General features: G+C 42.2%; 1 protein-coding gene across 1 annotated transcript; it reads left to right on the forward strand.

Annotated features, from left to right (window-relative positions):
- Positions 1–3436: 3436 nt before the first annotated feature.
- Positions 3437–25320, forward strand: LOC6526964 (protein Wnt-4). Its single transcript, XM_002088024.4, has 4 exons — positions 3437–5364; positions 23677–24175; positions 24247–24474; positions 24559–25320. The coding sequence occupies exons 1-4, from the start codon at positions 4682–4684 to the stop codon at positions 24799–24801; spliced, it is 1653 nt and encodes a 550-aa protein (XP_002088060.1). The 5' UTR covers positions 3437–4681; the 3' UTR covers positions 24802–25320.
- Positions 25321–26731: the final 1411 nt, after the last annotated feature.

Consider the following 26731-nt stretch of genomic DNA (forward strand, 5'->3'; position numbering starts at 1 on the left):
CTTACACAGGAACTTAAGAAATTCAAGATGAATTTAACTATATATATTACTTATTTGATAGAAATGATACAATGAGCAACTTCTTCAGACCCGAAATACAGCATAATTCAGTTTGTAAGTTAAGCTTCTTTACAATGACAATCAAGTAATGAACTTTTTTCTAAGTGTACACCTTGCATATTTCGATTTCTTCGCCTTCTAAGTCCTGGACTTATCCTTTAAGCGGCTTTAAGAGGTTACACCAACTTATCGCATGTTTAGCAGCCAACGAAGCTCGAGGCTCGAGGCAATGAAAAAGTTTTAGTTTCGATTTCCGTCTGGCCCCTGCGAGATCGCTTTCAATTTTAATGATGATGGGTTTATTGTATGATTTCTTTTCGCTTTTGTTTATGCTGCTGCCGCTCATAACTTGTCATAAATTTGACAGGCGAACTGGCATGCGGGTCCATTATAATCGCATATATCCGTATGCGGGGAGCGAGCTCTTCTCGTCTTCATCTTTTGATGATTCCCACATAGTTTTGAATTGCAAATAATAATGACGCACTAATTGCAGCGAGTTATAGAATTCTCGGGCGGTACTTGGCCTCCCTCAATTGGGTAACCATAAAACCGAACTGAAGTAAGAGGCCATCCAAGTAAAAGTATATTTTACGACGGCGCAATTGGCTATGAAATTAATTTTAGTGGAGGACAGAAGCTGTTAGTTGCAGTCTCCGAGGCAGGAACTGAAATTAATGTCGCGTGCAGCCGCAAAATGAAGGAAGCGTTCCCCTTTCCCTCTCCCTCTCCCTTCCCCTTTCCTACTTTTCTTCCTGCCAACTTGTGTGGCATGTGGCATGTAGCATATAGCATTTAGCATTTAGAGTGTCGTTTACCTGCCGCGTTCTTTGAAGTCGATGGCTCTTTGAAGTGCTGCTAGTCATAATCATAATAACTGCATCGGGTGGCGCCCTTTGGCCAATTAGTTGGATTTTAGGGAGCACCTCGATCGAGATCGCTGACCACTTGAGATGATTGAGCGATTTGGGCCAACAGCGAAAAACAAGACGTCATTTTGTGGCAGGTGTCTGTAAAAATGTTTAGACTTCTGCCTAAAAAGCTTGGCAAGTGTTTGATTTACCAGTGTGTGTTTTCTCCACCAGACGAAATTTGTTTTTCATAAACAACTTCGAGAGAAATGGGTAATGGAAATGGAATTTTCTCTCGCAGTTGGAAAAACACAGGAAATGCTTTACAACAGTTTAAAGTGAAGTTGCCACTTCAAAGCCCTTTTTTCGGCGACAATTAGCCGAACCTTAAAACGCACCTCAGTCATGCCATTGTCACATTAGATGCATTAGGGCTGAAAGTGGGCGTTTGATTTGCACAAAATGTTTTGGCATTTGCAATTTTACGCTACATTAAGCATTCCCAATGGACGGCAGTCAGTGAACCTTTTCTTGCCATCAAGGGGTTATATTTTGTAGGCTTAATTACTTTGGGAATCAAGTGCTAAGTTAAAGAAAACAAAATTCTCTAAGGAATATTCGATATTTTAGATGTATTGATACGATATATCATGCGTACTATGAACGTTTATATCTTTTCTTAAGGAGATCCTAATATTTTCTCTAGATACTTCTCTTGTAGATAAACCCTTAGGGATGGCTAATATCTTTCAAGCCCCCTCGCTATCGTTGCGTGTATTGACAGCACTTCAGCGATGAGATTAACCGATCATGCCACCGCCGAATCATCGTCAATCACTTCCATATCAGCAGCTTAAGTAGTTCATTAGAAACCATTAGAATGGAGGCCCGGGGCAGAGATTAGACGGCGTCTCGTTCCCTCCTTCTCTTCTCTTCTCTTCTCTTCTCTGGGATGGGATATGGATGTGATGTGATGGGATGGAATGGAATGGGATCTCAAAGTGCCGCAATGAAAAGGCACTTGAACAGCAATTCCCTCACCTTTTCTCTCTCCCAAAGACACGGGCCCATTGTCAAGCCAATAAAACTGGTCAGCTCCGATTCTCGATTCTCGAGTCTCGGGTCTCGACTTTTTGTCCCATGCCCAATTCCATTCCCGATCCCGATCCCGATTCCGATTCCCATCGGACAGACACTTATCTTTTTTGGGGACTGGGGGGCGCTTGTAGTTGGGAGTGTAAGTGTAAGTAAAAGTAAATTAGATAAACGCCGAGAACGAACAATCATGCCATACGGCCGTACAGTATATTTACTGGCCTTTCTTGGAGCGTTAAAATGAATCTTAATTGAACCAAAAAAAAAACAAAAAAAACAAAAATTCGACGGCGATGAACGATCAAAGTCAGTTTGCCGCCCTTTCGATCGATGGTGCAGGAAATATGCGTGGTCAGAGCTCAATGAAATCGACAAATGTTTGGACAAATAGAAAAACCAAGCGATGATTTTTCCCCCGCCGTTTGTTGTTTTTGTAATTAACTTGTGCAAATATTGAGTGCTAGACAGGTAAGAGTATATGTGGTGTCGTTGGGTTTTGGGTCAAAAAATGTAGCTAAAATATTTTTGCCGAGTGCCTTGCCCTTTCGGGAATGTGCGTAGAGTCTGGGAGAGCGAGAGAAAAAAGGTAAATAACAAACAGCTAGAGTTTAAGACAAGTGGAAAGGTGAGTTGTATGCACAGAGAGAAAAGCCACCTATTAATTAGAATTTTTTGGGAAAGCAAAAAATAAACATACTCTTTTCGAAATTACATTCTTTATAAGTGCTCAGTGGCATTCAGAAATGATTATATTCTTAAGACTTCCAAAAATTGTGATATACTTTGAAGTTATATTAAAATACATTACAGATACTCCACTATTTTTTCACAGTGTTCCCGGATGGATAAGCCTGAGGAGAAGAGTGTCGTACAGATTGAAAGACTGCCTGATGGATGGACTGGGCAAGCAAACATGGAAAAACCTCGGCAAACCAAACCCCGGTTTATCTGGCGAAGAAAAAAAGGTAAAAGATAAACGGAGTGGCCGGAAAATGCGCGGTAGCTGCTACAAGTGACTAACCCAGAGACACTTGCCTGCCAATTAGCCACGGAGCAATTACGGCTGACAAGTTGTCGCTATAATTAATGAAGTGATGTCCACATATTGTGACGGCGATCAATTGGCGGCACGTCGAACATACGAACATGCAACATGTTGCAAGTCTGCCACTGGCTGCGCACGCAATTCGGCCGCTCAACATGCGCCAACCACGACCGCGTTTGCCTATCAGAGCCCAGTCTGTGGGTAAATCCTTCGAAGGACTCACGGTGCCAAAGACGTCGAGGCACAGCGGCAACACCACCAGCAGCAACAGCAACAACAGCAGCAGCAGCAACAGCAAAAGCAGCAACAGCAACAGCAACAGCAGCAGCAGCAACACCATCGGCAACACACGACGGTCGACTGTCGATGATTCAGATTCAGTCGAGTGCCGAACGAGCTGATGGACGCACGTGTGGCGCGGTTGTTCAAGAAATCCCAAACAGAAATCCCGAAATCAGATTCAAGCAAACAGACAGTGCCGTCGAGAGCGAGACTCGCACGCATCAAAAGTGTTGGGAAAGCGTGAAAACTGCTGGCATCCGGAAAAACCAAAAAGAAAATACAAAACAAAAAAAATAGTTCTAAATTTCTAGTGGATCCCCGGTGTGTGATAACTTCTGTGATCTTCTAGCTGCGCTGCATATGGCAAGTGGCCGGCCGGCCGGCCTCAAGAAAATTCTTAAAATGCGTGGCGGCGACTTTTCATGTGCTGCGGAAAACCCTCGAGTCCAGGCTGCCCAGATGGATGGATCGGCGGTATAGAGAAGCACTGGCGACGGCTCCGCTGGCGGTCAGCCACACTCATTGCAAGTGCAACAACAGCAGTAGCAGCAGCAGCAGCAGCAACAGCAGCAGCAACACTGCAGCAACACTGCAGCATCAACACCTACGAAACGGGTTTCCCCGCGTTTTAAAACGCCCGATCGTCTTGGGTGGGGGGAGAAGTGCGCCTTTTGATCTAGCGCTCTGCGATCGGAGAGATTTCGATTTCGATTTCCCAGGAAGCGCAAAGGAAAATAGCGCTCGGGAAAAACGCACATAGCTAAAGCAAATAAATCATCTTCGGCCGTTTGAAATAACAAGAGAGAAACGTTTGAAGTGCCAATGTGAAAAGTTAAAAAGTTTATGCGGTCCACTAACAAGCAGGAAAAAAACACAAAAAAATGTAGCTGTCTGAAACAAGCAAGTGGAAATCAAACGAAAAGTATTAAGCAGTCCAAAATAAGTTACACAAGAAAAAGAAATAAAACAAAATTCTCGCAACTATCAAAGCACATAATCTCAAAAACAAAATCGCATCGAATAGAATATTAAACAATTTTTATACGGCCACTTAACAATTTTATATTAATCGAAATCGAAAACGAAATCATTTTGACAAAATATACAAAACGTAAATTTAATTATAACGCTAAAGAAATAAAATAAATATTTAAAAACGTAGAACCCTAGCATCTAGTAATTTATTAACTAAAGTACTTACCACAAAAGCATCCACAATATATCACGCCAAAAAGTAGACTATAGAAAACGCATTTAGCAAAATCCACAATACACCAACACAACCGCTTCGATCATCAATTATAAATTATAAACAATAAATCCATAAAAAGTCCAATAAATCAGTAAAATGACATCGTCAACGGGAGTCCTGGTGCTAATGATCCTCACCCAGCTGAGTTTGGGCCAGGTGCGAAACGAGGACCAGCTGCTGATGGTGGGCCAGAACGGCGATCTCGACACCAGCAATCCTGCAATTCACCACCAGCAACACCAACAGCACCAACAACAGCACCAGCAACACCAACAACACCAGCAACACCAACAGCACCAGAGCAATCACAATCTGAACACCGGGAACACCATGAACAGCACGATACTGAATACCCTGATGGGAAGCAACGCTGGTCAGGTGGTGAACAGTGCCCCGGGTGGCGGCGGATCCATGATCAACCAACTGGGCAGCAGCACCTCGAGTGTGCCCTCGATGATTGGAGGCGGCGTGGGGTCCGTGGGCAATCCCTGGCACTCGGCAGTTGGACTTGGAGTTCCGGGCAACGGCATGGGACTACCATCGAGCCATGGTCTCGGCGGCAACTTGGGCGGCAACTTGGGCGGCTCCCATCCCCATGGACACGCTCTGGCAGGACTGGCCAAGTTGGGCATCATAGTGCCCGGCAGCCAAGGATTACCTGGGAATCTGGGATACGGCGGCACCATGCACACTGGCGGCGGAGTGGGAGGCGGTGCCGGAATGGGCCTAGGAATCGGCTCCAGCGCTAATAACATGGATATGCAGCAGGGCATTTACAAGTGAGTCAATCTAGAGCTACTCCCCAACTCAATTGAACTGAAAATCTTATCAATTGATGGAGATCTTTCATCTTTCATCTTTCACTCGGCCATCAAATTGTTTTGTCCTACGAGCATTTCTGCAGTCGCCGCATTTTATGGGCGCCTTTTTTATGCGACTTTTTGTGGCCCCAACTCCAGTTGTTGGGCAATCAACGTTTACAATTATTTTCTGTGTCCGCAATTATTAAAACATGCCCACATGTTCAAGTTTAACCCATCTAGTGAACTCTGGTTTGCTTGGCATTCTGATTTCTTAACTGAACAGCCCTCTCGGTGAACTTTGATTACATAAAATCGACAATTTATGGTTAGAGCAAGTCAGATCGCGGTAATTAGGTGAATTGAAGGGCTCTACATGGAACTGCACAAGTTGCGGGGTTCTTAAATTAAAATCTAATTAGATTAATACAAGGTCAGGAGCTTTTGCTTTTTGGGGAAATTATTTTCAGAACTGATAGTTTTATTCAGTTAAACAAATATGTTTTGAACCAATTTCCCCATAAGCAATAAAGTACAAATAAAAAACATTTAAGATGAACTGGGATAGAATTCTGGAAATCGCAGATATTGACTTCCTGTTTGCCCCACACTATCTGATCGTCCTCAAATGCTTTTATAATTCCGAAAAGTTTATAATAATCGCTTCCTGATCTCCCGGACAGTTCTGAGTATCTCCAGCGCTCTTTTGATCTGGCAATTAACTTGCCAAGTCAAATAAATACAAATACCGCGAAAAGTGCAGCAGTCGGCATACGAATTCAACTTCAAGCCCTCTTCTGTTTTCAGTTTGGACCTCAACTCGGCGATAATTTCGAGTTGCTAATCAGTTGCAATGCAACATAAGTAGAGACCGCACTCAGACACTCGGAATGGTGGGGGGATTGAAGGGAGGGAGGTGGCGAGCTGGGTTTAAACAATAAAGTAAAATTATTTATATTTGTTTTGTTTGCGGCTGCTGCTCTTCGGCAGCCTTTTAGCTTTCAGTTGTCTGCTTTCAGCTTTATTCAGCGCCTGTCAGCCGAAACCTTCTGCAAAAAGGGGGTGCTGCAATTGTGGGGGGTTGTCGGTTGTCAAAATGCTGCTAGCCGCCTTTTTTATGATTATTAGCAGATGCGAACAGCAGGGACGTGGGGCAAGGGGGGCATGGGGCACGGGGCAGCTGCGGTGGCAGAGCGTAAATTTTACTTACACTTCACCATTAATTTGCCCACTGACAGGGCAGCCATGGAAGGGGGTGGTGGGGGTGGAGGCCAACGGGCAGGACCACCAGTTATTATTTGTCATTACAAAACCACCCAACAAAAGGGGAAAATGCCATAATGTTCCTGTAACTGGAGGGATGAGATTCTGCACTGCGCGGCTGTTTCTGAGTCATAGGTGTGCTCATGAATATTTTAAAAACTTGTCAGCATTTCCCTCTGGAATATTTAATTTATTTTATTATGTTTTTGCCTAAGCCACAATAGAAGTTATTTGTTTTCTAATGCAAAGACATTGTAAAGATTAGGATAGAAGCTAATAAAAATTTGGAGTGCAGACTTAATTGTATATAAAATCTTATATAAATTTGGAGTGCATACTAAATTGAATATAAAATCTTTTACAAATTTGGAGTGCATACTAAATTAAAGTTAAAATCTTTTATCAATTTGGAGTGCAAACTAAATTATATATAAATATATAAAATCTTATATAAATTCTTAATTTACATATTTAAGTTTAAACTTATGAGTACACTTATGGTAATACAGAGGCAATGTAAGCAAATATTTTTCTGTGCGTATGGGCTTGAAGCCTTTTTTCGCAATTGGCCATTCTTTTTATTGCACAACACTCCCGGTGGGTGAATGGTGCCTCCTGGAACACTTGATGGGGCAGAAAGTGTTTCACTTATTTTGCTTGGCAATTTCGCTGTTCTTCTATGCAGTAGTGACCCAAGCATTGGCCAGACGACAGAAATCGATAGACAGGGGATCCCATCCAGAAAGTCCGTCCAGTTCCGCTCGATTCCGGGTACGGGCCCAGCTGAATGAATGGCAAGTCGGTGTCCATTTAGACGCGCTGCTTGATTACAATTAATCGGCTTATTTGAGCAAGACATCGTTTGCTGTTGGCCATTAAACTGGATGGTAATACCTATTATATATGTGTGTGCATGTGTACTTCCCCCATTTGCCGACCCTCCAAATTCCACGTAATTGCGATCAGGTGGCAGTGGCAGTGCAAAGTGCGACTTTATTGATTCGAAATGTCAGCACGAATGGCAAAAGTCAAATCAGCACTCAAAGTTGCCCAAGACGCACGATGTGATTGCCAAGGGTTTGGTTTTGCAGCATATAACTTGGTAGATTGCATTCGTGGTTGAATGAAGTTGGTTTAGGCAATGATTGGTGGGTTTAAGACAGACAGAACATTTTATAGAATCCCTATTTATACAACCCATATTCCATTTGATAATTATTCCATTTGAGCCCTCAATCAATTGAGCCCATTAAAAAGCCATTCCCCTTGAGCTGGCCACTTCAACACCTGCCTAAACCATTTTGCCAGCCCAGCAAATCAAAGCACTAACCCTTCACCAAACAAGTCGACTCTTAAATCAATTTCCCCGTGTCGAGTTCGAAATCAAAATCAAAATGTGAACGAGATTCTGGAGCGACTACGCGACGCCTGTTTACACAATCAATATGCACAAAATGCTGATTAGGGGATGTAATGAAAATTTAGTAATTGCTGTCAGGGGGCACTCTCAATGATGATGATGATGATGAAGTTCCCTCTGGTTGCCAGAGCACAAAACTTAGAGTTGTAAAAGACTGGCGCAATTAATCTCCCATGTCAGGGTTGATCTGGCAATGAGGAGAGTGGCTTGTCTAAGAACCAGAAATCCCAGAGAAGCCACGGGGTTGGTTTCAGTTTCAGTTTCAGATTCTGTTTCTGATTCAGATTCAGATTCAGATTGAGAACCCAAAGGCAAAAGGCAAATAATAAAGTAATGTAATAATGTTTGACAGTCTGCGTCACAGTTCGCCGTCGTCTGTTGTTTTGTTAACAGGCATTTATGACATTATACGGCGCAGAATTATGTTGTTACAACCCCACAGGATCTGAGTTCCGAATCCGAATCCGAAATCCGTCCCCGTATCCGTATCAGGAACCCAGACTGGCTTTGTATCCTTCCGTGATTTCATTTGCCTTACAAGCGGCAAAAATCTGTTTAATTGTGCGTAAGACAAGGTCCCTGTCCCTTCTTCTCTTGACAACTCCCGAACTTAAATATTTGTCAAAGAGTAATTAAAACTTACTTACCGTTTCCTTGGTTGCCTCACCCGGCCTTTATGTCCTTGCTTTCATGTCCTTACTTCATCGGGCGCATTGTATGCCAACTATGGCTGCAAGTTTCCATTGTTGTGGATAAAAACTTTCCGACTATATCATCTTAGTTCATTTCAGTCGAGTTGAGTTGAGTTGAGTTGAGTGGGGTTTGTGTGTAACCCTGGCGGAAGCATAAAAATGCTAATTTCCAAGACACAAGAAAAGCCTTTGTTTTGGCCGCAAATTATGGTCAAGTTGAGGGGTTTTCCTTCGGCGTTTTCCGGGGGCTTTTCCTCTCAACCATCGACGATAACGATTATGTGCAAAGTTTTGTTTTGTTTTTTTTCTTGTACTCTCGCCGCAAAATTAAAAATATCCAGGCGAATTGTGCGACAACTGCAGTTGGCATCGCCATGTGGCACCACCCGAAATTTATTTGTCTCAATAAGACGACAATGAAAATGTCGGCGGGTCTTGAGGTTCAGATTTGGTAATGGGCTGGAACAGCAGGATGAGGATGAGGGGCAGCAGCTGGACGACTTATGAGCCTTGTACTTCTTTCTGAAAATTAAATTTCAGACACTTCTTGTTATTTCTTTTATTACTTCATTTTCTACTGACAGTTGGTTCACTTTTTGCAATTCATTAATTGATAAACTGATGTTGAACACACCTTAGCCTAATTTCCTCACAATATAAATTCAACTGATATTTTGATTGAGAAAATGTTCAGCTCTTATAAAAGCCATATATTAGCTATCCAATTGATGATCAGCATGCGCGGAATTTTCCAATCATTATGCTAATAAATTACCGATTATTGGACTCAGGAATATTCCGACCTTTCAAGTCGGTTAAAGTATGAGCACTTCGTTGTTTATGCAAAATATTTTCCATAGCATTTTCTAGTGATTTTACGGCTAACAATTTGCCTGCCATTTGCCATTTGCCATTTGAACTTTTTAATTTTGTCGTTTTTGATGGCTGCGTTTTATGAGGCCGTTGTCTCTCAACTTGGACTGCTTCTCGACATCTTTTTATTCCTCCAACTCCTCCAACTCCTCGAACTCCTGATGGCATTTCCGTTGCTGAGGTTTTTGTCTCTTAATGATAAACTGGGGGTTCAACTCCGTCTTCGTTTTGGACTGTTTTGTGAATAAGTTTTCCCCGTTTTGGGTAAATTCCTTTATGCCGAATGTCCTTTTGTTGAAATGAAAGGCGGGCAAAAGGAAAAGCCAAAGCTGCGCCATAAAAGTTTAAACAAAAAGCAGCTGCCAGACGAGGGAGCACACAAAAGCGAGATCGGAGTCATAAATTGGCCATGATGAAACCCAATAAAAATGCCAGCACAGAAATGCCGATGATTCTGTGTCGATGCTGCTGCTCCTGCTCCTGCTGCTGCTGATGATGATGAACAACTCTGGAGAACCAAAAAAGAAACTGCATTTCCGAGGGTTGCAACTGCCACAACAATAGAATGCATTCGGCAGTCTCAGACTCAGAGTCAGCCTCAGCGCAGCGTTCCCATGACATAAAATGCATTTTCATGTAATCATCGGAAAGTGCGTGAAGAAAATCGTCCAAATGAGTTAAACAAATCAGGCAGCTCGAAGCCGGATTCCATAGCGATTCAAGCGTGAAGCCTAAAATCAGACACAAAACGCACTGAAAGGTGTTAAAAGTAAGACAAACTTCGGGGAGCAGATGCAGAAACAGATTAAAGATCCAAATGCAGTTGCACACTGGAAGAAATATTTGTATTCAACATATATTCTATGTTGTATCTATTTTTATGATCAACTGATTTTTGTCAGCTGAAATCCCTGGGCGAAGTTTGCTTTTCATTCTAGTTGCATTTGGCTTTGTGCTTCACTTGTGCTTAGTTATTTTTCTGAGTGCACCTACAAACGCTGTTTTAGGTGGCAGCCAAGTGCAAGATGCGGTTGATTCTGTTTTATTTCATTTCTTGGAGTTTGCCGTGTTGTGGTCGTGTGTCTAAAAGCGTGATGGCTTTTCGAGTTGCCTTTGATCTCATCTGCCGCGGACTCGGCATTTCCTCGCCCCCGTTTCATCATCCATCTTTTTAACTGTCTCTGTCTCTGGACCAAAGTTTTCCCAGTTTTCCCAGTTTGCCAGTTTGGCAGCGCATTGAGGAAGTTGCATCAAAGACAAACAACGAGTTGCCCCACACACGTGTGTGGATACAGATACAAGGCATAGATACAGATACAAGGCACAGATACAGATATAGATACAGATACACCCGCAGTTGGGACCTTGAAGTTTTGTGGACCTTGAGGCACGCACCGCACATCAAAGCGGCAGAGGCGAGGGCGAGATCAAAGAGGGGGCCTAAGCGTTTTGCCACACGCAGTTTGCGACTCCCAATTGCAGTCACAAAGCCCCCAAAAACCCCCCACCCCACCCCTTTCCATTTCCCATTTTCCACTCACACACTCGTACATCCTGCTGTCTAAACGGTTTAACCTACAAAGCGTTGACGTTCCTGTTTACCTAACCCTTTGCTCGGGCTATGATAACTTTCGCAAGCGATTGGGTTGGTTGTGGGCATATTTTTGTTTGCTTAGGAAAATATTTATCGCAGAATGCCTGGAGAAAACATGGGAGATAGTTATGAAAACAAACTCTTGCGTCAACGAGCGAGTCTATTAATTGACTTTATTTAGAACTCTAAATAAATAGCCAGAGGGATGCAGAAAGCGACTATCTTGTTAGGGAACTTAGCGCAATTTGTAGAAGTGAATATTATTCTTTTTTTAAGAGTATATCTTTTGCGCCCTTTTGCGCCAGAAGCCAATAGATCTTGACTGCCTCGGATTGTCGCCGAAAAAATGCTGCTGCAACCTGTCCTGCAGCAACATGTTGTCCGCGTGGCGGCATCCCATGCACTTTTCCCCGGCTTTTCCACTGCTTTTCCCCTGCTTTTCCCCGCTTTCCCAGCTTTCTGGTGTCTCGAAGAGGTGAGGAGCCGCAAGACAAGCCGCCTGGCTGCGCTTTGATGTTGTGCCTGCCGCGGTTGCTGTTGACATAATTGGAGTTTTGGATGGTTGGTTCCTGGCCGGGATTGGTCTGTGGGCTGTTGGTTTGCTGAGTTTGCTGGGTTGGCTGGGCTGTTGGCACTCACTTTGCGGTACTTTAAGAGGACCGGCACATAATTTGCGCAAATTAGCGACAAGAGTCATGGCATGCCGTCAAACATCGTTGGCGGGGTCTTTAAGCCTAATTGATGCTCAGGCTTGAAGCCTAATGGTCTGAGCCGCCTCTCCGGATTCATTTGCTTTCATCTCGCCTGCTTCAGAGGTGTGACCAAGTTGGCACCGCTTGATGCACTTGTCCTCGAGTGTCGTAGGTGTTAATGTGCATTTGCTTGGTGGCTTCAAGTCGCTTCCCAGATCGATATTGAATTGAAAATTTGACCCTGAACAAAAGACGCGACAACGGCGGCGACATAAAAACCAAATAAAAGCCAAGCATCTACGCTTTTCCCAAGCCAATCAGACTACCGAAAACAGTTATGGAAATGAGCAGTAAACTCGAAAACGAAAAACAAAAAAAAAAACAGGATCTAAGTTAAGAAGCCGACGACAGCACGACATCATCATTGAATGCTACCCCGAAAACACAAACATGCGTGGTCTTTTAATTCAATTTGTGGGCTTGTCGAGGGGTAAAGTGAAATGGATATGCTCCACTTGAGGTTGGGTAGTAAACTGGCTGAATCTAGAAAAAAAGACGTTTAGTCAGCAAGCTGAGTGAAATGGAAAATTAGTGGAAAAAAACTGTGGAAAAAGGACTCCAATCAATTTCATTCTAATGGTTTAACAGTCTTAAAAAGTGTAATCCAAAAACTAAATGAATACAGTTTAGTAAGGCCAAAGTACATGAGTCTAACTTAAGAATAAGTAAGTGAGTAAGGCACTACGTTAAAAAAAAGGAAATGAAAAAGAAATACCAAAATTTCACAATGAAATAAATGCCTTAATTATTTAATAATATAATAATTAGCTTAATCAAGTTGTATAATATTTTAAATAACCTGATAGCAACCTAATTCAGACCAACCTCTTTCCCCATATCACAATCCACTCAAAACCCCAAGAACTTGCCTATTAGCTGGTATCACTTTTGGCCCCATCCACACACCATTGCACCGCACCACCCACTTGACATCTCAAGTTTTCTAGATCATAGCCCCAAACATAAATATCCACTTGACAAAGTGTTGTGCGATCGCCCAGACATAAACTATATAGAATATTCCCACTGGATCCCCACGAAAAATTTCACTTTGCACAGGCGAAATTCAAGAGCAAAATAGCAGAGCGAGGAACAGAGATGATGGACCTTGAATGGCAGTCGAAGAAAAAAGGGAAAATGAGAGGAAAATGCCACAGACTGAGAGGAAAAACGCTGATTGACAAATGCAGTTGGGGGAATTTTCACGGCGAGTTGAGCGATCGGGGCGTTGATGGATGAACAGAAATACGGACGGGTCGTTTACCGTAAATGTCTGAACCGCCCAGAACCTCCCCCCACCTCTTTCCACGTAGCACATTTTCCCCTTTGGACGAATCACGGCCCAAATTAAATGAAATTAACACGCGTTTAATGTCAAACTGGGAAAACTCACCTGCCACCCGCGTTCCACACACAGAAACAGAAACTCACTCACATATGATTTCCCAGCCAATTGTTTACTTAATGACGTTCATGTGTCTTCTGTGTCATTTGTCGGCTTTTCTGAATTTTCTGCCTTTTCCGACTCTCCTGCCTTTTTGCCGCCACGAGTGAGCGCGCTGTCATAAAACGATTTGATTAAAGTGATTTTACCGCCGCCTTCGAGGTCCCAAAAACCCAAACGAAATAAAGATACGAAAGCCAACAGCTGGAGCTGGAGCTGGAGCTGGTGCTGGGAACTCCACTTTGCTCTCCGTGTTTTCCAATTAAAACGCAGTCCTGTGCCGCAGGCGATGCGCTAACATTTATTTTCGGAAATCGAAAAAATTCAAAGGGGGCAGGCAGCCCGACTCTCGGAGCCACACGACTGATTCGAGCCAGCAAAAATGAAAAAAAAACGAGCGATGACCCACTGGCAAGTGAGAGTGAGTTGTGGGAAAAATGCAGTTTATCAGGGAATATTTTATACGCTATTATATACGCTAGAATGAACCTTTTAAATGTCCTCAAATTAACTGACAACTTGGCCAGTAATCAAAATGGGTTACTATGCATGAAGCCTAATAGTGCATTAAAATGGTTAACAAATATACTAATATTGCGGTTAATCAATACATTCTTTTGTAAATGTGAATGAAAATATTTAAATATTTAAATATTAAATGTGAAAATATTTAAGTGCAAGAGTATTTAAATTCTGAAGTATCAATAATATGGCAATGTGTTTTGAGGGTAAGAGTATTTAAATTCTGAAGTATCAAAAATATTGCAATGTGTTTTAAGCTTCTTGCAGTAAAGAGTATCTGTGCAAAAAGAGGGCAATAAGTAAAAGTGGCGTCGGCACAAATTCTTTGTAATTAGTATTAAAATGCTTTCCGCTACGTTTTCACTTGCTTCCCGACTGCCAGTCGCAGTGCGATTCCCCGGTAAAATTCAACAGGCAGCATTCAGCATTTAGCATTCACCAGGCACTCGGCAGTCAGGCAGTCAGGCAGTCAGATGTATTCAAATGCAGTCAAGCAGCCAGCCAGTTAGTGAGTCAGTCAGTCAGTCAATTTGTCTATGTGCCCTCAGGGCGCTTTACCATATCCCATATATCCCATATCCCTATCCCCATACCCATACCCATACCCTTTCCCCTTACCATTCCCAGCCCTTGCTGCTCTTTCTCGCATGATTGAAGGCAACATGTGTTTCGGAAATTATGCAAAATTGCCTTTCTGGCCAACAGAGCTGCAGCTATACAGCCATACAGCTATAGTATATATCTATATAGCTATAGAGCAGATGCCAATGGATGTGACTGGCCGATTTGGTGCTGCAACTTTCCCCGCCACATCCATCGGCTTGTCAAACTCTTTTTCGCGGCAAGTGCATTTGCATTGCATATTTCGCCGCTCATTATCATGGCGCACAGTTCATTTCGAAAGCGATTAATAATGCTTAAGCGCTTCTTGGCGTTGACAGCAGGCTGGCGAAAAAATACGCCGAGCAGGCCAGCGAATTTTGTGTGGTCGCAGCAGAAAATTGTTTCCAATTCCGAAATCGGCAGCCCCTCGTTTCTTCTAAATCAAATGCACTCAGGAAAACGTTCCTATAGAAGAAGTTAACGAGAAATTCGATCTCCACAGTGTGGATACTTTTAATACTTTTTATTGATCTGCTTTTATAAGAATTGAAAATGAGCTAATTTTTAAGAAATTTCTTTAAGCAAACCTATTTTACTCTAGATTACATTTTTTCTGTCTGTGCATCTGTTCCTCTGAATTCTTCGTCTGTGTTTGGTCATTTGTTTGGCTTAAATTTGTTAGCGTGTTGAGTGGAAACAACGAACGGAAGCGGCCAACAAATTGGGAATATGGAGTGGCAGAATTGAGTTTAGGGAAAATATTTTCATAACAGTATTTTTAGAGAATCTTAACAGAGTACGACATTCCCTGAAAGCTTCAACCATTTTCCTAAAAACCACTTCCTTCATTTCGCTGATGTTTAAAAATGCATTTGATTTGTGGTTTCAAGTTGGTTTTCGAATGTTTATGCTTTTTGTTATGCTGGCATTAATATTCATTAACTGGAATGATACATTTACAATCGATCTTGGCAAGTTCTGGAGAAAACTACTCTCGATTAATAGGCCAATAATCGAGATTTGTAAAGTTTACAAATCGAAAGCAGACCAGAAGATGCCAGAAGGCAAGAGATCCGTGCAACATGAACTTGTTTTATCACCTCATAAGAACAACATTGCCAGCAGCAAGTGAACTCAACTGATTGAATGCCTTCGTGGCAGCATTTGATTTGTTTAGAGAATAAAGCACAGACCTTTCTGTATCTCAATCTAGTACAAGTACGTGTAAATGTATCTGTATCTGTATCTGTATCAGTATCCGTAAGTGTATCTGTATCTGTACCTCAATCTGTATCTGTATCTAAATCTATGCGTGGATGTTGCCCGTTGGTTGTGGCATCTTTTTTGTGTACATGGCGCCAACTTGGCCTCGTTTGTGGGGCGGGATTTTTGCTTAATTAGCACTCAATGAACAACTTGGAGAGCTGGGAAAGAGTCGAGGAATGTGTTGTGCGATGGTACTTCAATCCCGCCCCCATACATAACCCATACCCATAGTGCATATAGGAAAACACCACCTCCAAGGCCATTTTGTGAGCCAAGCCAGCGCGAAGCGAGGGTTGCTTGTAAAAATCTTACGAGCTTTACGTGACCGTCCATTAATACATCATTGCGGCCATGTTAGCCACGCTTTCACCCCCGCCAAAGGTTTCCCATTTTCCGAGGGAAATGAGCTGATGATGGCGTGGAAAGCGAAGCCTGGTTTTTCCTTCTTTAGTTTCGCAATGGGCCTGCACGGGGTGTGATATCAGGATCGCTTTTTCGTCATGGTCATAAAAACGCATTTTATGCGAAACGCATTTGAGTGGATCCGGGGATCCCACAGAGCAACTGAGTCTGGAGTCTGAAGTCTGGAGTCTGGAGACCATGGCTCTCGGTTTGAGTCAGAATTCTGGGTGTGGATGTGGGTTCTTATCGGTTTATACCCGTGCGTTTCTCTTTTATGGGAAAGTAAATAAAATGTAAGCCAAGAGCTCCCTCGCAAACTTTTAATGTTGATTGCGTTTCGCGTTGATGTTTAATTTTTATGCGAGTGTTTTATTCAAAGCTCTTACTCCACCACCAATTCTTCTACATACACTCAACAAAAATGTTTTATTTTATAAAAATCTATTATTTAAAACTCACAAGAAATAATTACTTTCATTGCAGCCAGTTTTTCTTTGATTTTAATGGCTGCTTTTGTAACTATCAAGGTTTTTTTTAAATTGTTTTTTGTAGTGTATAAAAAACAGACAAGCCAAGTCGCAAAATTAATCATTAATAGCTAAGCTTAAGCTTTGTTTTCCCCGCTGGTGGTCGTTGCCTTGGAACCAAAAGGAAAATTGCCAGGAAAATTAATTTAAATCTATTCGCTGGCAATTTTTATGGGAAAACTTCAGAGAAGAGCGGGAAAAGCGACGACCAAAATGCCAGCAATTAATTTTAATTGCCCGGCGGAGAAGAGATAATGTTATGACAATTCCATAAATAAGTCTCAATTTAGAGGGAAATTGGAAGTTCATTTCTGATATGCAAAGGCTATCTTATAAATCAGTAAGAGAATGTCTATATTTGGCGAAGTATTTTCGGTCTTAACACAAAATTACCTGATAAATTCTCGAGGGCAGAGAAGCACTGGCTCCGAAACAACAAATGTGTGTAAAATGCTGGAGAAATTATAGCGGCCAACAAAAATGAAAAGAAATGCAGACAAATTGCTGGAATGCCGTTCAAGCATAAACGAGAAAATACCAGCCATAAACGCGGCAGTGGCAGTGGCAGCAGCAACAGCAGCAGCACCGCCAACAAAACCATCTAATATTAGCTGAAAAATAGTTTGGCAATGTATTCAATGAAAGGGGCAGCAGCAGTGTGCACTGGATACTGGAAGTTGCTGTTGCAACTGCAACGCCACAACAAGCGGAAGCTGCAATGCCAAGCAGCTGAAGATTGAGTGCCAGAAGGAGGAGTTTTTTGATGGTTAACGAAGCAGATTTGGCATTCTTGAAAGATGATAAATGTCAAACGCAATGGTTGGGCTAAAATGTTGCACGATTCGTCTGCGATTCGGTGGCAGAAACAAAGGCTTGGCTTGGCTACAACTCGAGTGTAACTGCTCCCTCTGAGAATTTCTCTAGATTCTTAAACAGCTTACCTAGATGGAATCTTCAAGGCTTCAAGGCTTCACAATGAAGGTTTATATTGAATGAATCAAGGTTCAACCGTTAAGAGTCTATTAATGTTTCCTGTAAAAAATTCCATGACAAATTTTTGCAATCAGTAATTGTTACCAATTCAAACGAAACTTATTTACCTTATAAGTTTTTTTCGAGTGATGTGTTTATTAGGGGCGTGGCCAAGGTAATGGCGTTTGCTGCTTAGGCGCAAAGTGGCTTGCAGCCGTTGCAACATCGGTGCAGCGCGGCAGCAACATGGGGCAAGAACGAAAGATGCTAGGTGTGAAGTGTGCCCATCGTACGGCTAAACCTGTCTATACATACATACATACATACATGGAGTAAATATATGTAGGGCTGTGTTTGTGCCCCAATGTGAGGGTTGCAAGCGAAATGTGTCGTAAAGATTTTTATTGCATTTTTATGGCGCACACGCAGCAGCAGCATCAGCAACATCAGCTTCCGCTGCACTCAGATCAAATTCACTTATATTTAATTTAGGCTATTGTTTTACAAAATCTTTTCTTAAAACTCATACTATATTTTAGTAAAATGAAATATTTCAAAAATATATTCAACTCGATATTTATTGATAATTGTTAGCTTACAAAATAGATTCTTAGCAAAAATGTTGCCATTTTTAAACATGACATAGCACATAGGCATCGAAAACAAGCCAAAAGTGGTAGGATTTCCTCCGAGTGTAGCGGCAACGGCAGTAGCATGGCATTTTTGGAAGGCTTCCCCTGCTCACTGATAAACTTTAACGCAAACAAATTAGAAGTAAAGGTGGTCCGCCCCGTCCCTTTTCCAAAGGGGGCGTCACATGCTTTTGCATTTTCCGATTCCGTGCTTGCCACAGAAATCGGCTTTGAGTAAATAAACCGCAGTAGCAACAGCAGCAGCAGCAGCAACGCCTGCAACATGAGCCGCAAGCTAAGTAAGCCGTTAAAATGCTTTTAAAACTAAAATAGCGATCCAGTGCGGAAGAGCAAGTGGCCGAGCGACCCTCGCTTTCTGGGTGGGCAACTAAATTGATTGCTGCTGCTGCTGTTGTTGCTACTACGCAGTGGCTGGCTTTTTGTTTTTAATCATTTGCCGCAACGTTTTATTAAAAATCCAAAAAAGTAGCGACGTCATTTTATTGTCTACTTACTGCTCGCGTCCAAAATCCCATGCACAAATTTTATGAGCCAGCCCATAAAAATGCCTTTTACCGTTCTCCGTTCTCTTTTTTTATTTTTTGGTTTTGGGTTTTCTTTTTTTCGTTTGTTTTTTTTTTTAATTTTGTGCCAAACTCTCGGGGGGCACATTTGTTGCTGCTGCGCTGAAGTCGCCGAGGGGAAGCGACATTGTTTACGGCTACAACTGTTTGTTGGATGATGCCAAAATTGATGACCATAATCTTCGGCACAGGGAGCTGTGCGAAAGGATGCGCTTTTTATGATGAAGCGCCGTGTTGCAGCCGAAAAACAACCACCGACTATTGCTGCCCCACACTAACCACCACCCACAAGCACTCAAAAAAATAAACACTACATGCGGTATGAGAAAAGGATTCAATTCTACTAAACTATATATACAAGCTATAACAGTTATATGTGTTATTTGTTATTTAATTATAACAAGTGCACTTATTTTAAATACGAAAAATCTTGATTTTACCTTTTTGAATCTTCTGAAATGTAGTGTCTAGTTTCTTGCAGTGCAACAGTGCGCTCCCCTCCCTGGTTGCAACAACATTATTCATGGGGGGGGTTCGAAAGAAGCGGGAGCGGAAGCATATTTTATGTTTTAACGCTGCCGAAATTGAGCAGCAACAACAACATCTCATACATCAGCATTTAGAGACCCCTCGTCCTGGCAAAATGAACGCAAAGGGGACTTCCCCCAAAAGGACGGACGTTTGTCTTGCGGTTTTCGCGCTTGCAATTTGGCTCCCTTCCCTTCACTTCCCTTTCCTGTCTTATTTTTTTTTTGCTGTCAGCAATTGTTGCTGCCGGCTGCTTTTACCGCCTTTACCGCTTGCAATTTAGCGGCTTAAGCGCAATATTTACAACGCATTTTGAAGTGTGTTTCGTGTGCCATAAAACGAATGAATAAATAAGCCGACAGGTGCAGGAAGCGGAATCAGCGGACTCAGCGGAAGATTTAAAAAGATACAGCAAATGACAAAAGGAGACGACACTGTTAAGCTGTAAAGCCAAACAAATGGGGTCCGCATGAATTATTGAAAAAGAGTTATGCCAATTAATGGGCACAATTTTAAAACCTTCTTTGGGAGCTCAGAAACTGCTACACAGAAAGAAGCGCTTTCATTGTGAGTAATAAATTCCAAGTGATCAGATATATACAATTAAAAGGAAATTTTTAAGTAACATAAAGCGTTTTAAATTAGTACTTCTGCTTATTTGTTTTAATACGCACTGGACTGATCATTTAGTCTTTTTATCTTTTCTCGAGTGTGTTAAAAGATATTCCTCGAATCTTCATGAGGCGAGTCGGCCTAATGATCGCCACTATTAACGACTGTTTGTGCCCATATAGTATTTGAGAAAACTGCTTGTCTCTCAGCAAATTGCCCATAGAAATGACGCCTCATTGGCCCCATTCTTGCTAGGCAAGCAAGCAAAAAGCACAAGCACAAGCACAGAAGCACAAAATCGAAAAATCTGAGAATCCCAGAAGCAGCGCCTTCTGCTTCATTTGCCAGCTATCAATTAAACCAACCGACCGCGTCGCGTTTTGCTTAAGTTCATCAATTTTCCGATCCGATTGGGTTACAGTATTTGCACTTGCTTTTTAATTGAACGTTTCGTTGCCGGGGGAGGGTGAATTATGCGACAGCTACGCCAAAAGCAAACAGAGGAAACCAAAACAAGCGGCCAGCAAACAAACAAACATTTTGCCGCCACCCAGAAAAGAAAATCAACTGGAGAGTTGGTAGCCCAATGCAAGTCAAATGTTTTAAAAATAATCAATGCATTTCGGAACGGGAAGAATAAAACGAACTGTGCGTGGCTGGCAGCTGCATTTATGTTTTGGCAATAAAATGCAAATGGTAAGAAGACCATAAAAAAGTTCAAGTCGAGAGAGCATTTTCAGCTTTCGATATGCTTATGCTGCTCTAAAAAAGATTTTATGGATGCACGCCTGGGTTGATTTCCGTTTTCAACGTCATCTACACAGGGAGAAGTGGGTATATGGATTTTCTAAGGTGTTTCTGAAACTAATACTTGCAAGTAATAACTCTTCAATTTACCAAAATCAAAAATAGCAAGTTTCTTTTGCATAGCTGGAAAATATTATTAATTGTTAATTATTACCTATTTTTTCTGCGCTTTTTTGGTGTTTCTCGAACTGCTTTCAATCGCTGACTGCTGCAGTTGCTGCCCCTGTCTGCGCCTCTGCCTCTGCCTCCTGTTGCTGTTGCACATTTGCTATGCTGTTTGGGGCAGCATCAACGGCAGAAGCAACTAAAAACTGTAAAGTCCATAAAATGCTTTTGCCGCAGCACAAAGGGATTTATACATGTGCTTTGCCCGTCCACCTGTGTGTGTGTGTGTGTGCCAGTGTGTGTTGAATATTTTACGTTTCTGAAAATTTGATGAATCTCCACAAATGCAGGGATAAAATGAGGGAAAAGCGAGTAAAAAGAGCACTCAAAGCACACAACACACAACGCACAACGCACAACTCCAGCGTCATCATCGCACGAGGAAAGTATCCATCAACACTTTTGTTTTACGGCGCTATCTTCTCCTTCTTTACTCCCCCGCATGTTTGCTGGCACACATCCGTCCATCCGTCCATCCGTCCATCCGTCCATCCGTCCGTCTGTCCATCAATTTGTTGTTTGGCCTAACCACCAACTCTTCACAGTTTGTTTTGCTCTGTGGCCATTTTAATAGCTTTCGACTACTTTGTATCTGAAAGATACGCATCTATATCTATGCGCATCTATATCTATTTAGCCGTGGGCTGAAATTTGTGATATTAAAGTGGCTCCAGAGCTGGCTGTCTAATTGTTTTAGCCAGTTACCCGGCCAATTGTCTGGCCTTTTGCCCCGTAAACGTTTTGTCAAAAGGATTAGCTCCAAGTCGACCCCCCGTGGCCACTCCTCACGTGTATGGCTTGTAATTCCTCAATGTTTTCAATGGCTAAGGCGACACACATTATCCAAACTTGAAATGGGTAAAAGGGGAGCCATTGGCTGGGGGCTTTGCCTAATGCGCTTTGCACTACACTTGCAACAAGCAAATCGGATGCGATAACAATACAAAGCTTACACGACGACTTACATGGGCTTTGAGCTGTAATTGAAGACCCCAAGGGTCTTGAACGTGGCACTACAAACTGGTCACAAATGCTCTCATGGCATAAAGATCTACAGATCGACACATGTCAATTCAAAACACAATATTTTACAATCTATACTTTTCATGGTTTAGATAAATCAACCTTTAAAATGATTGAAACTTTTTCCTAGCTATAAATTTTCATGTTTTAATTCTGTGTATACTTTGTTCTTTTAATTCGTTTAACTCATTTATTCATGTACAAGTTGTATTCACTTCACACAGATTTAAAAGTCAAATGAAATTAATATTTCTTTGCCGAACTCATCTAATAATAATATTTAAAAATCAAAATAAAGACTTTCCCCCACCAGACCACCCAATTACATTCCAATCCATGCCAGTTTTCGTCAATCGCCAAATGATAGTTTAATCAAGTCGAAAACTACGTCAAATATCGAAATAAAGCAGCGGGAGATAAATAGATAAAAATTGGCCAGCCGAAGTAGCGAATTCGTGGATCCAAACAAAGGCCACAAGTGTAGTGGAAGCTACTTGTAAACATTTCAAACATTCAATTAATTAATTAATTGCGAAAATGTGGCAAATTAATTTGCCATAAAAAGTGAGCACGCGGAAAATGTAGAACAAATCTCAATGGAATATTATCAACAGACATCTAGTGGCGAAAGTTTGTATCGAATTGGGTGTCAGTTGGGGCAGATGAGCCCGGGAAAAAGGGGGAATCCGGGGGAAAAGTGGGGAAAATCGGTGCCTCGAGGCGCAGATGGAGACGGAAATAGTCGGATAGCCAGATAGTGCGATAGCCGCAGATATGCTGAGCTCGTTACTCATACGCCAATTTACGATGCACTTAAGTTTTATGAGAATTTAAGATTTCCTGCAAATCAGCATACTCCACAGTCCCGCGGCGGAGTGGGTGCCACAAAATGATAACCGAAGCTGGCCAGGAAGCGGGTGAGGTGCAGCGGCGGCTTCTTTTTGAAATAATTCACACACACACGTACTTGCATACTCACAATTAGCTCAAAAATAACTGGAAATAGATAGATATGATGGCATGAGGAACCGATTCAAGGAAATTCCTTCTGCTGTTGCGAGAAAACTGATAAGAAGGCGTGTTGTAACTTTTGATAAATCAAATAAAAGTTTCTCATGCGCCGGTTTATTATTGGCAGTAAAAACTTTGTTGCTCAGAATTTCGATTGTGCAATCATTAAGTTATTGGTTGCTCATAAACAACTCGAGTGTCATATTTTTGAATTGAAAACGATATTAAGAGTTTAAAGAACTTGTTTTTAATTTTAAACAGAGAGAAGGCGCACAAAATATTATTTCTCGTCGAAACGGTATTTTTACCGATTACGTTGACTTGAGGCTTCACTTGAGATCCGCTAGGTGGCGCATGGGGCGCAGACATTTGTGTAAAATGCATGTAGATAGTTCTGCAAGTCAGATGTAGATGTCGCTTAAATAGCCAAAATTAGGCAAGCATACAAAATATAGCCAGAAAACAGAAAACTACACAACTTCTTCAAACTTGAAATAGTTTGTTTTTTTTTATTATAAAAACTTAGTTTTTAATATAATTTTGAAAAATAACTTTTTCCGTTTTCTAATGAATATTTTCGAATACTTGATGCCTTGCAGCGAACACTTTATTTCGGAGCACACGGTGATGGCGGTGTTCACTTCGCAGGGCCAAGTAGGTGGACCCTGCAGATACATGCCGGCCACGCGGCGACAGAACCACCAGTGCCGCAAGGAGACGGGACTGCCGGGAACCCTTAGCGAGGCCCGCCGCCTGGCCACCACCCACTGCGAGGAGCAGTTCCGCTACGACCGCTGGAACTGCTCGATCGAGACGCGCGGCAAGCGGAACATCTTCAAGAAGCTCTACAAGGAGACGGCCTTCGTCCACGCGCTCACGGCTGCCGCCATGACCCACTCGATAGCCAGGGCCTGTGCCGAGGGCCGGATGACCAAGTGCAGCTGCGGACCCAAGAAGCACAACAGGGAGGCGCAGGACTTCCAGTGGGGCGGTTGCAACGACAATCTGAAGCACGGCAAGCGGGTGACACGCAGCTTCCTGGACTTGCGCGGCGGAGATGGGGACGAGGTCAGCGAGATACTACGACATGACTCAGAGGTATTGTCTACTTAAAGATAAAGGGTTAAGAAGGAGATATTTTATAGTAACTAACTTAACTTTCCTTGCAGGTCGGCATCGAAGCTGTCTCCTCGCAGATGATGGACAAGTGCAAGTGCCACGGCGTCTCCGGCTCCTGTTCGATGAAAACCTGCTGGAAGAAGATGGCCGACTTCAATGCCACAGCCACACTCTTGAGGCAGAAGTACAACGAGGCCATTCGCAAGGCGCCCAACCAGCGATCCATGCGCCAGGTGTCCTCGAGTCGCATGAAAAAGCCCAAGCAGCGACGCAAGAAAGTAGGTTCTTCAACCATAAGATACCCCTTAAAAATATACCAGCTAAGAAAGCAACTAAAAATGCTGCGAAATTCCCATTCACAGCCCCAACAATCGCAATACACGACGCTGTACTATCTGGAGACCTCGCCCTCCTACTGCGCGGTCACCAAGGATCGGCAGTGCCTGCATCCGGACAACTGTGGCACCCTGTGCTGTGGGCGTGGCTACACCACACAGGTGGTGAAGCAGGTGGAGAAGTGCCGCTGTCGGTTCAACAATGGGCGGTGCTGCCAGCTCATCTGCGACTACTGCCAGCGGCTGGAGAACAAATACTTTTGTAAATAGACGGGGGGTGCCGTCTCTCGCCGACTTTCACCGACTTTCACCGCCCCGTCTCCATTATCATTATCTACCCCCCTCTCTCTACTGTGCTCTTTGAAAATGTAATTTGTAAAGTTTTTTTCTACCTTTATGGCTTGTAATTTTTTTCCATTCCTAACAAATATTACTGAAATGATAAGCAAAAAGAACGAAAACGAATGCAAAACGATAGAGATCGATCAGAAAGCTAAGGCTCAGCTAATGGCCAAACTCACACACATACTCAACTCCATTCACACACACACACACAGAGTCACACAGTCACACAGACACACACAAGCGCATACATGCATCTATCTATTTAATTACTATATAATATATAGTAAACATTAGCTACCGTCGCAAAGAAAAAATCTCAAAAAAATCGCAAAACTTTATTTAGCAAAACGGAAAAACAACAAAAAAAACACGGACACACACACACTCACACACAAACAAGAACAGAAAAGCAGAAGCTAACAAAACAACACAGCAACAAAAACGAAAAATAAAAATAAAAATAAAAACAAACAAAAAACAAAAACAATTTTAATAAGTATTTAAACATACAAAACAAACCAAAAAAAATACAAAACTGAAATGAAATATAAAGTTTCACATAAAAATAAATCTGCAAATCGTCTTTTATTGCGGGTATCATTAGATCATTCTAACATCCTACAGATAAATTTACATTTTAAATAAATCTATATAGAAGTTTATAAATATATTTAAGGTTGAACTTGTGGTTTAGTTAGATATATGTTGAGAAAGAAACTAGAGAAGCAATATATGTCCATGCAAAAACCAGAGCTGAATTAAAAATAAATTTTTAATTAATTTTTCACAAGAGTGATGTGCAGCCATGCAAACATTTGAGCAATTAGCGTACTGTCGCTCTAAAGAAGGCGATCCATCACGTTACTTCAGGTGACTTGGCCAACGCTGAAGTGGCGTACTCTTATCAACTTTCAGTCGGTTACATTGATCGCAAGTAGATATCAGTGGCAGTGGCAGTGACACTGGCAGTGGGACACTTGAGGCCGTTTCAACAGCCTCAAACCTGACCAAACCGCAGTATGAACCGCCCAACCTCAAGTGTTAGATAACTGGTTTTATCAATTGCCAATTGCCAAATTGACTGCTCACGATGTCCACGCGACTTTGCTTAGCACGAGACTCCTCGGCGTACAGCCATACAACGCAGCTAACCCCAAAATAACAGCGGGTTAAACTTCCGGTTATCTGGGGCTTCGAGTAGTTCTTCCAGGCACAGTAAAGCTTGCTTAAGGCGAACGTAACTAGCATGAGGTCTGAGTTCAGTCTGAGAGAAGCGACAACTGTTTATTGATTACTTTACATACGTAAGCCAATTTTACATTGCATACATTTGGGTGTATTTGTTTATTTACATGGCACTAAAGTTATTGTTAAAGTTTTTATTATAATTATTACTTTTTAAACAAGTAGCTAGTTAAAAACTTTTGTAACATCAAAAAAAAGATTTTTATTAACATTTAAATATATACAAACAAAGTACGAACAGCTATCGAGTTAACTTATTAGCAAATTAAAAATGTATATTAAACATGTATAAAAAGGATTTCTTAGCTCCAAAAAAGGGCTTCAAATAGTGTTACGTTTAAGGCGCCTCCACTGTACCCCACTGATGTGTTATTTTGTCGCCTTAATGGCATTCGAGCCATCTGTCATGTCTCATGTCGCAAGTTCCAGGACCTCGCACTTTTCCCCTTTCAACCGTGACACTGATACGCTTCTGTCAACATAATTCAGTGGGAGTTGCGTGCCGAGACCCGAAAACTGTTGCATGTTCGGCATAACACGGATACCAGAGATGACAGGGAAAAGGGCAAACCTTTTCGATTTCCACCGAACCGTTTCCATTTAATATGCG

The sequence above is a fragment of the Drosophila yakuba genome, chromosome 2L (genome assembly GCF_016746365.2).
Source record: "Drosophila yakuba strain Tai18E2 chromosome 2L, Prin_Dyak_Tai18E2_2.1, whole genome shotgun sequence".
NCBI classification, from domain to species: domain Eukaryota; kingdom Metazoa; phylum Arthropoda; class Insecta; order Diptera; family Drosophilidae; genus Drosophila; species Drosophila yakuba.

Excerpts from the sequence above, each read along its gene's own strand:
- LOC6526964 (XM_002088024.4), top strand. The coding sequence starts at position 4,682 with ATGACATCGTCAACGGGAGTCCTGGTGCTAATGATCCTCACCCAGCTG. Across the intron at positions 5,365-23,676 it reads ATGCAGCAGGGCATTTACAA|CGAACACTTTATTTCGGAGC; the intron begins GTGAGTCAATCT and ends GATGCCTTGCAG. Across the intron at positions 24,475-24,558 it reads CCAAGCAGCGACGCAAGAAA|CCCCAACAATCGCAATACAC; the intron begins GTAGGTTCTTCA and ends TCCCATTCACAG.